This window comes from Hypanus sabinus, chromosome 3 (assembly GCF_030144855.1).
Source record: "Hypanus sabinus isolate sHypSab1 chromosome 3, sHypSab1.hap1, whole genome shotgun sequence".
In the NCBI taxonomy this organism is placed as follows: domain Eukaryota; kingdom Metazoa; phylum Chordata; class Chondrichthyes; order Myliobatiformes; family Dasyatidae; genus Hypanus; species Hypanus sabinus.
Genome location: NC_082708.1, coordinates 118383091 through 118393623, shown reverse-complemented (window position 1 = coordinate 118393623; position 10533 = coordinate 118383091). Strand labels below are relative to the sequence as shown.

The window sequence follows — 10533 nt, the reverse complement described above, 5'->3', positions numbered from 1 at the left end:
TAGGCTCGTGTTCCCCAAGTTTGACATTACTGAGTTAGCGGACATCCTGTTGCCATGCTCCTGTAGCTAGACTGCTCTCCCCATGGAGGTCAAGGTCATCTCAGCCTTCAAGTTCATCTCCATAGGATTCTTCCTACTGTCTGCAGTAGATTTCTGCTTGATTAATGCAGTTTCAGATTCATCCATTTCAGAAGAAATTAATCTACATTGATTTTAGTGAAAAGAAGGTGGTGTCTCAATCACTAGGATTTTCCAGCAATGATGGTTTCCCACAAGTACTGGCAACCACTGACTTACTCATGAGCTAGAGGCAATCAGGATCTCTAGGGAGTCTGAGACTTAATCATCGGTAACGCTTTCCATTTTAAGCATTTTCTGATGGTGCGTGACACATTTCCGAGAACCACATTACTCCTTCGTTCCAAGCAGACTGTGCAGCTAGGCATTTTCAGAGGCTAGTGCTGCCCACATAGATGGGTCTAGGGACGAGGACTATTCCCTTCTTTATCTGTGTGCTCATTTTAGTGTACTCTCTGACTGCCAGAGCTGAGTGCAGACACAATATGATGCCTGTAGGTATCAGGATAGTAGTGTAAAATGGTATTAATCTCTGCAGAGTAAGATTTAAGTGATTGGTTCAGTCAGGAAAGCCCTGATGTGGAGACATCATTGTCACATGCTGAAGAAGAGCAACATAGAGACACAAGGCCTGAGGGCCATGAGGCAGAGCGTGGAGAGAGAGGACTAAGAGCTGCCGGGTAGTGTCCCCTCAGTCTCCGTGGCCTCATCTTCCAGATGAACAGAGGACAGCCATTCTGCTGAGACTGGGGCACCTGACTGGGCAACTTCCGAAATGATTGCAGCGTGATGAAACTCTTCCATCGTCTGCAGCATTTGCAGAAATTGAGTAGTATCAGTAAGGGCTACAAGTAACTAAGGAGTCTCCGAAATCATAGTTCCAGTGCAAATCGATCACAATTCCCCATGCAATCATTGTCACCAATACTGTACATCATTAATTATGCAAGGGAGTCCAAATGACGAATAATAATCCTTAACTTCTTGTTATTCAGGTACACTGCACTGAGACACAAGATTAAGTGAATCCATACACCAATTCTTTAACTAGCTTGCTATGTTGTCTCTGTATTTCATGACAAACATTTATAAATCTGCATAAAATATACTCAGGAATTTCCACTCTGAAGGTGTAAACGGGTCACCATGAAATGCCCTTTGAGGACAAAAGATTTCTTTCTTCCTTGTCCCACTGTGCAGGTATTCCATGTCTGTTCCAGGAGGAGACTGCAGTCAACTTCTGTTGAGCTTTCCCTCTGGTGACTCACAGGTATTTAAGCTCTAAAGGTGTACAGTACCCCCTAGCCTAGTATCGCATTAACCCTGTGATGCACCATCAATAACTCACACTGAGACGTAAGGCGAGATATCGGCTTTTATTGACTGGAAGAAGGAACCAGGAGTGAGTGTCTATCATACAATGTCTTGGAGACTGAGGCCGAGCGTCAGGCCGCAGATCTCCTTTATACAGGGGCCTGTGGGAGGAGCCACAGGAGCAGTCAGCAGGGGCGTGTCCCGACAGGCACATAGTTCACCACACCCTGGGCTTAATGTGGAGGCTTTCTTCCTCTTGCCACTCCGTAGGGAGTGTTGCAGCCTCCTGGCTGCCACGGGGAGAGGGCCTTTATGGGCTGCCACACTTCTCTGATTAACGGACACAAGCTGAATGAGTTCATCGTCAGAAATTGCTGAGATTCCATCTTAGTACTTGCTCCTAAGTTAAACCACCTTAAAGCTACTTCACATTAGATTTTTATTAATTCCACACTTTTTTTTTGAGGGAGATCGCACTTTGGGGCTGGCACACAACAATGTTTTAACACACCAAAAATAAGTGAAATTTAAGCACCTAATTAATAATCTAATCTGATTAATTTCTAGCTGGATCTGGGAAAGCACGCGGGGGGGGGGGGGGTGTGTGGCTTGGGCAGCAATGTGATAGCTCATTAGTGCAATACCATAGAGGATATTTGTCCAAGCAACACACACACAAAATGCTGGAGGAACTCAGCAGGTCAGGCAGCATTTATGGAAAAGTGTACAGTCGATGTTTCGGGCTGAGACTCTTCATCCTGAAGGTTGCCGTGCTTTTGGAAAGGCACTTCAGCCAAGATCCATACTTCCTGAAGCAGGCTGTGCCAAGCAATCAGAAGCAGAAGAAATTTCCAATTCCTTCCAAACCTGGATGTTGAGAGAAGTTTTATCCTGTTGCCCACCAGCTTCTGAATCAATATGGAAGAGTGCTGAAATTTGGGTTCTGCAGTCACGGGACTCAGCACAAGATCGACTATGTGTCGATGGACTGATGGATAATGTGGAATTTAAATCTACATATAAGCGTAAATGAGATGTCCATCATTTGTAGTGAAAGGGTGGACAATTCATTGAACAACAACTATAAAATGGGAAAATACAAACTGCTTTGACTTACACAAAATATTCATTCAAGGGCAAGTGCATCCACTCACATTTAATGGAAAATTGAATGTAAAACAAATATTTTAATTCTGCAGTACATATTGTAAAACTATTAACACCTTGACTTTATCTAAGATCAGTGGCTGAAATTCAAAGGCAAAGGCAAACTTCTCTGTGATGTGATCCATCAGCGTCACACAACTTGCTGCTCGACATTATAACATAAATCAAATGTACTCTACTCAACATCTGGAAGACAAATGCAAGAGTTAATTGGTTGCAGATGGCATATGAAATGTTTAGAAATAGCATTTATAGTGGCATGTTGCATTAAGTACTCAAATAGTATTTAAATGAAATTAGAGTAATTCAGATAAACCCTTGATTGAATTGTACTGTGAGAGCTGCAGAATTAGTTACTAACACCAATAAATCTGAACTCATCTGAGACATATTTTGTTGCATTTCTATTTTGTGATTACTATAATTTTTAAAACTTTGATGTAGGAATTATGTTTTTTGATAATGTTACTGACAAATTCTTTATATCCATATGCACTTCCATGAACATTTCTTGAAACAGAAAATAAACAATACATAATGAACACAATTGATTATATATAGCATGGAAAAAGATATAACTTCCCTACAACTAATCACTGGAAACGCCTGTGATGCTTTTTGTGGGAATGATGAAAACGGAGACAATTCCTTTTTTGTTGACTACAGTATAAATCTTTATTAAAATTTACTACTTAGGTCAATATTTGAATTGAATCAAATTAATTGCTAAACTTGCTTCCTGCTCTACCTGTTACATGCAAGAGAAGATACAATCTCAGATGTTAAAAGGCAGGTGCTAGAAAGTTCACTTATTCCATTTTTGGTGTGGCAATCGTGCCTTGTATAACATTGAATGCCAAAATAAATCCCCTGTAGAAATTTGAGAAAAAATTACATTAAAGAAGTCTTACAGCAGTTTACACACATCTGCTTAAAATTGATGTGTCTTTGTCTCAGGGGTTAAGTTCACCAGGTCGTAAAGGAAAGCTCTCTATGGCAGCCATAGTATAGCAGCATAAAAAATAGTCATGGCTGTGACAGAAAATGCCTGAAGGGAGAGATATGGATCTTGTAGGGAAGGCGATCCCTATGTGATAGATGATCTGACTGAGTCCTGTGTCACAAATGGTGCCACTGTGAGTGCAGAGTATTCTAGGGGCCAGAGATTATCTTAGGTAGCTTGGTTGTATAGAGAATAATGAGGGTGTAATTAGTGATGGAGCAAGTACTGTTCTACCTTGAACACTAATCTCTGTTTGTGAACTCTGTTGAGTCTGGTTGTGTGTAAAATAGTGATACCAACATACAGACCATTTAATTGACATTTCAGTGTCAATCCCTGTGCAGTGCTCCTAATCTCTTTGTGACTGTTCCCCAAGAGCTCCATCTACACTGGTACAGCAGTTGCCATGTGGATTTGTGATGTCATTAGGTTTACAACTAGAGCCATGAAAATTCCAGCTCTGGGTAAATTTTGTAAGAAGGCATCAGTAAAATTTTGCACACATTTTGACCTGGAAATGCATATTGGCAATGATTTAGGCAAGCTAAAATTGCTTTTATCTGAGTTCTGCACATGGAAAATAGGTACCAACAGATCCAATTGCTAGGATAAGAGATTTTTATACAGAGAATATGTGTATGAAGAAGTAATCTCATCTTGGATGTTCACATGTAACATCTGTGTGACAGAAACTGTGAAATGTCAGTTTCAGTCTCAATTTAAACAATGTTCTATTGGCAGATATAAACCTGCTGTAGTTCCCAAAGACACTTCAAGAAGATAAGTATTCCACCTGTATATCTGGATTGGTCAAAGGCATTTGATTTTGAATATTTCTTGATGATATTCAAAACAAAAATACTTCAGTGGTGATATATAAACAAACTCTTCGGAAAAGACAGTCAGAGTTCTTTGGGAGCCCAAAATGAGTCTGAGATGATGTGTCCAAGTCATTTTCCATCCTGTCTCCTGCTCCACCACAGAGGGTGTCATGAAGAATGAGACATGGAGGAAGGCGTGAACTGTACTCATTTTGAAATGTCGGCTAGAACTTCCACTTTTCAGTTCACGCTGTCCTTCCGGCTGCTACGATCGGCGGGGTTATTGTGCTCCTGATTTTTCCAATGCAAGCTTGTATGTCTGGAGGTGTCATTCATGGGCATCATATTCATCAGAGTTCCACTCTGGCAACAGCAGCACAAGCAGGACTGAAAGAAACACAGGTAACATTGGATCACACCAGCTTTCTACTTACGTCTCTAGCAGAACCAACAGTGAGATAAAAGACTGCTTAGAAAAGACATGCATCGATTTTATATTATTACACGCCTTTCTGTAGTTCATAGCCATGGGCAGCACAGTGTTGCAGCTAGTAGAGCTGCTGCTAGCAACTTGGTTTCAATTCTGACCTCCAGTGCTACTTGAGTGGAGATTGCATGTTCTGCCTTTGACTGAAAGGGTTGCCTCTGGGTGCTCCACTTCCCTCCCACATCACAAAGACCTGCAGGTTGGGTAGGAAATTTGCGATTGTAAAATGAGCCCAAAGTATAATTTGGGGTAGGGAATGTAGGGAGAATATTTTACAGGCAGAATTAGTGGGGAAATGGGATTGCTCTGTGAACCAGCATAGACTGAATGGTTTGAAACGGCTTCCTTTTACATTATAAGGAAATATGGAAACTGGGAATATAACCAGAGGGATCAGTACCTGAGTGAGCTAAAGTAATCAGCTCATTGAAGAAGAGTGAGGTCAGTGCAGTGTTAACTGTCACATCTCATTGTGTATCCGCCTCTATACTGATGCCATCAGGAGTGATATTCAAGCATCAGGAGGGAATATGGACTGGCCATGGAGGCACAACCAATGCTGGTTAATGAAGGGAGGGGACAGTGAAGGTTCATGTTTCTAGGTAGGGCCTGGAAGATGTAGCCCCCAGAAACTTTACGACATTTAGTCCACTGAGCAGGAAGTTAGTGCGCTCTCCCACTGCTGGCAAGTCTACCTGAAATATGCCAATTGTTCCTCATGGATATAATTGAGTCTGCAGATTTATCAGATGTTTCAGTGAATAAGCTTTCATGGGGTGAAGCAAGTTAGACCCTTCCAAGAAGAAGTCAAAAAAGATAAGTACATATCTGGGGATCATACAGAAAATCAGAGCTTCTCTGTCATGGACATCCACTCCCTTTTCCCACACACAAGGCCTCATCCAAACTGCCTTAATATGCTAACCTATCCCTTATCTTCAATTGTTGTATACACCTTGGGCATTGCAAGATTTTCTATTGATATCTTTGGTTTTTCCAAGTAATAATTTAAAAGAGGCTCAGGAATTAAAATAGCTCTGGCTTCATTTTTGGAGCAATGGCTGAGCCTTTCACCCCCAACAAGTGTTAAAATCAGGGCTTGCATGTTCAGATATCATATAGTTGAATGAAAGACCAGACTAGCATTTGAGAAAAGCATTTATTCATTGGAGAAATGACTACTGGATTCAGTTAAAACTCCTTTAGAATCAAGGATCTGCATGCCCATGAAGCTAGACATGAAAACACATTCCTTGTGCCATTAGTAGAGATGCAAATAGAAAATATGACAAAATACAATCCTTATTTTTACTTCACACACACAGGAAAACTGGTGTAATTATTCTATTAAACCATTTGTAACATGTCTTATATTCAAGCTGGCTTAGACCAAGTATGATTATAATTGTTTTTAGCTTAATATGTTAGTCATACATTGGACTAGAATATTTATTTTTTAATATAATCTCAATACACAAATTACTGGCAGAGTTAGAATTTATTGCCCATCTCTGATAATGCTTTGAAGGTTTTAATGAGATCTTCTCTTGAATCGTTAAAGTGTGTTTAGTGTTCCTACTTCCGGGACTGATATGGCAAACAAATTTATCTTGATTAATACGCCAGGTTATTAAGTATGAACACACTCATTTACACTGTATTGTGGAAGACTCTATATAAGAATAACATATAATTTTAATTGAGATTCCTACCTGGAAGCAATTTTTAAATTTCTTGCTCACAAAGTACAAAGCGATGGGGTTTATACACGAATTTAGAGTTGCTAGATTGAGACCAATGAAATTCAGCATTAGCAGGACTCTGTAGAAAAGAACAATTCATTGTTAGTGCAGTCCTTGTATGATCAACCTAAAATAGTCTACCTTGAAAAAGGCAAATAAAAATACATTAAATGATCAACTTCTTGCTGCAGATACCAAATGAAGTATGAACTGGGAAATTGTCTTTCTATTCTGAGGTAGACATGCCCTGAAGATTTTGCAACTCCAGAAATAAATCTGAAGAAAAACATGAGAGCCAGGGATAGCTTGTGTATGTTTAGTTTTATTTCAGTGAGGTGTGCACACATGACATGGTGGCATGATAACATATGCCATGATAACATATGCCATTCACGTAGTTCTTTCATTGAACCTGTAATGAATTATGTAAACAAAGAATGCTTAATCAAACAATATATTTGCAATATTACTTAAATATTACTGAATTATTAAATACACAACACTCCTATCTGTTTAGCTATAACTCAATATGGAAAGCATCTCAACAATACACAGAGTATACAATATAATACAACTACAATATAGACATAGTAAATTTTAAATTATCCCATTCAGGTCTGAAAATTTAATCGCTGAGGAGGATTTCTAACTCTTGTGGGATAATGTCTTTCCTGATGAGGGGGATCACTCACCCTGGCCAGTGAGACTTGTGGCTGTGAAACAATCTCTGGTTCTGTGTTCTCCTTTGTGGTGGTTGTAGGAGTTTACTCTGAGGCTGTAGAAAGTGATTCTGATGGCTCTGGACACCTTTCTTCTCTAACAATTGTCTCTGCTCTTCTTAACTAATCAATGTGTTGTCTCCAGATGGTATCAGACACAATCTCCACTGTGTAGAAGAGTGGTTCATTGCTACCCTTTATCTTTCCCTGTACCCACTTTTGATCACCTCTGTACTCCCTCACCAGGACTGCTAATCCAGGAGTGAAACATCAAGCCTCTTTGTTAGGGAGCCCACGGTCTATCTCAGCTCTTTGTCCTGCATACTCCTTGTGAGATTGGATTTGAAGAGATTCAAGCATGAGTGCAAGGGATGACCCTGGAAGAGCACAGTTGGTGAGTTGTTAGCTGTGAAGTGTCTTACTCTTGGCATCTTCTAGATGTGTTGGCATCCCAAATAGTGCATGACAAGCTACTTGATCTGCTGATCTATCCCAGGCCACCAGACAAAGCTTTGAGCCAATGCTTTTGTTTTGGCTGTGTGTAGACAACTGGTACGTAGCTCCTCTAACACTTCAGCTCTCAGCTTGGATGGTACAACAACTCTCAATCACCATGTAAGGCAACCCTTATCAAGGGCAAGTTCAACTCAGCTCTGGTAAAAATGGGGGAACTGTAATTTCTGTTGTACATTCCAGCCATTTTGGGTAGCTATGTACACCTGAGACAGTGTGGGGTCTTTTCAGATTTCCCCTTGGATCATCTCTGCTGTAATATGAAGTCTTTTGATTTGCATTAGGGAGAATACAGCAACAGGAGTGTTGTCTTTTTGTAAATTTTCAGGTATTTCCTTTCCCAAGGGTAAATGGGACAATCCATCAGCATTTCCATGCTTAGTTGTCCTCTTGAATTCAATCTTGTAATTGTATCCACCAAGTAACAGAGCCCTTCTCTGCATTCATACTGGTTGCTCTTAGTGGAACACCATTCTGTGGATTGAAACTGGACACGAGTGGTTGATGATCAGTGATGAGGGAAACTCTCTCCCATATGGGTACTGATTGAAATGTTTTACCCCTCAAGGCTTCTTTGTTAATCTGTGTGTAATCTTTATCTGCAGCGACTAAGGCTATGGGGCGTATACTTCCATCACTCATAACGTGTGACACTCTGTACCATAAGGTGAAGTGTCACAGGCAAGCTTCACTGAACTATGTGGATCATAATGTGTGAGTACAGTATCTGACATCACCATTTCCTTTTCTCTTTTGGAAAGCCACCTCACACTGCTTTGTCCATTGCCATTCAGAAGAGATTTTATAAAATTATAAGGGGTACAGATAGGGTAAATGCCAGCTGGCTTTTTCCACTGAGGTTGGATGGGACTACAACCTGAGGTCATAGGTTAAGGGTAAAAGGTGAAAAAATAAAGGGAATGTGAGGGGAAACTTTAACTCAGAGTGTCATGGGAGCATGGAATAAACTGCCAGCACAGTGGTGCATGTAGGCTGGATTTCAGTGTTTTAAGAGAAGGTTGGACTGGTACATGGAAGGCAGGGGTATGGAGGGCCAAGGTCCTGGTGCAGGTTGATGGGAGTAGGCAGTGTAAATGGTTCAGCACAGACTAGATGGGTCAAAGGGCCTGTTTCTGTGCTGTACTTTCCTATAACTCTATTTCTTTCCAGTTGATAGTAATGAGTTCGAGGGTTGGAGCATGGTAGCCAAGTCTGGCAGGAACCTTACAATTGTGACATGTCCTCTGGCCTTGGGGCATCCACCACTGCTTGAATTTCTCAGCACACTTGTGTAATCCTTGCACACCAAGAGTGTGAGCATGGTAAGTGATGCTTGGTTTAAAGAATTCAAACTTGTTCCATTATGCTCTGAGCCCATAATCTTCTAATCTTTTTAACTCTGTCTTGAAATTTTGGAGATGTTCCTTGTCATTCTTGCTGGTAACAATGTCACGTAAGTGACACTGATTGTCTCGTCAGCCTTGCAGCACCTAGTCCCCTCTATCCTGAGCTGATGGTATTGATCTACATTCAGTACTGGGTTGATGGTGACCTTAAAATCACCACAGATCTTGACAGACCCATTCTTCTTGGCAGCTGAGACCACTGGTATTGTCCATGGTTTCCACTCAACCCCAGAAAGAATTCCGTCAACTTCCAAGTTATCTAGCTCACTGGCTACTTTTTCACAGATGGTCAAAAGAGCCAATTGAATGTGGCATTTTCATTTAACATTTTTAACCTTGATATGTTATTATACCCAGTGCCATCCTTGAACACTGCTGTGGTATTATCCGGTGCCGTTCTAACTGCTCTTTCAGTTGACTCTATTGCAGGTGATATGGCATGCAAATAGTGGATGGACCTCTAATCAAGTTGTATTTGTTTCAGCCAATCATGGCCCAACAATGCTTGCCCTCCTGTTTTTACCACATACAAGCCCAATGTGGATTATTGGTTGTTGTATTTCACAGTTATGAATGTCATTCCCACAGGAAGTATCTTTTTTTCCAGTATAAGTTCTTAGCTGGATATCTGCAGGCTTCAGATCAGTATCTTTGAAGTGCAATTCAACCTCACTTTATGGACTGACTGAAACAGTCAAGCCAGTATCCAATTCCATTTTAATTAATTTGCTGTTCACTTCTGGTGTAAGCCATTTGATTGTTAATTTTCACAGTGTAAATCTTAACCAACAATATGCAGATTAGTACCCTTTTTGGAACTATGGCTTGACCTTTTATCATTTTCTCTTCCCTGTGCAGTCCATTTACTTCTGTGTGCTCAAAATGCTCATTGTATGTGTCCTACCTTGTTGAATTTTCTGCAAGTTTTGCCTTTAAACCTGGATTGTGAGGCCTTACCACAATGGTAACACAATTTGTTCAGCCAGGCAGATTTCTATTTAGATGTTGCAGTTTTGTTCACGCTCACTTTCATTCCTGACTGCAACTCAATTGTGTCTCAGTGTTTCCATTGAAACAGCAATTTTAACTGCTGTTTTAAATGGGAGTTGTGCTTCAGTTAGGAGCCATTTTTGAATGCTTTCTTTTAAGATTCCTTAAACTAAACAATCTCTCAGTCCATCATTAAGCCCATCACTGAACTCACAAGACTCAAACAATCTCTTAAGTTCAGCTATGTAAACTCAAATGGACACCCCTGCCCTTTATGCTACTTTAAAAAACCT

General features: G+C 40.5%; 1 protein-coding gene across 1 annotated transcript in view; it reads right to left on the bottom strand.

The window, feature by feature from the left end:
- Positions 1–2517: 2517 nt before the first annotated feature.
- ednraa (endothelin receptor type Aa) overlaps positions 2518–10533 on the bottom strand; it is a 48452-nt gene continuing 40436 nt past the window's right edge. Inside the window, exons 6-7 of the mRNA XM_059965011.1 lie at positions 6583–6691; positions 2518–4770 (exon numbers count right to left, since the gene is read on the bottom strand). Coding sequence (XP_059820994.1) covers positions 4624–4770; positions 6583–6691 — 256 coding nt within the window. The 3' untranslated portion in view covers positions 2518–4623. The remainder of the gene's footprint in view (positions 4771–6582; positions 6692–10533) is intronic.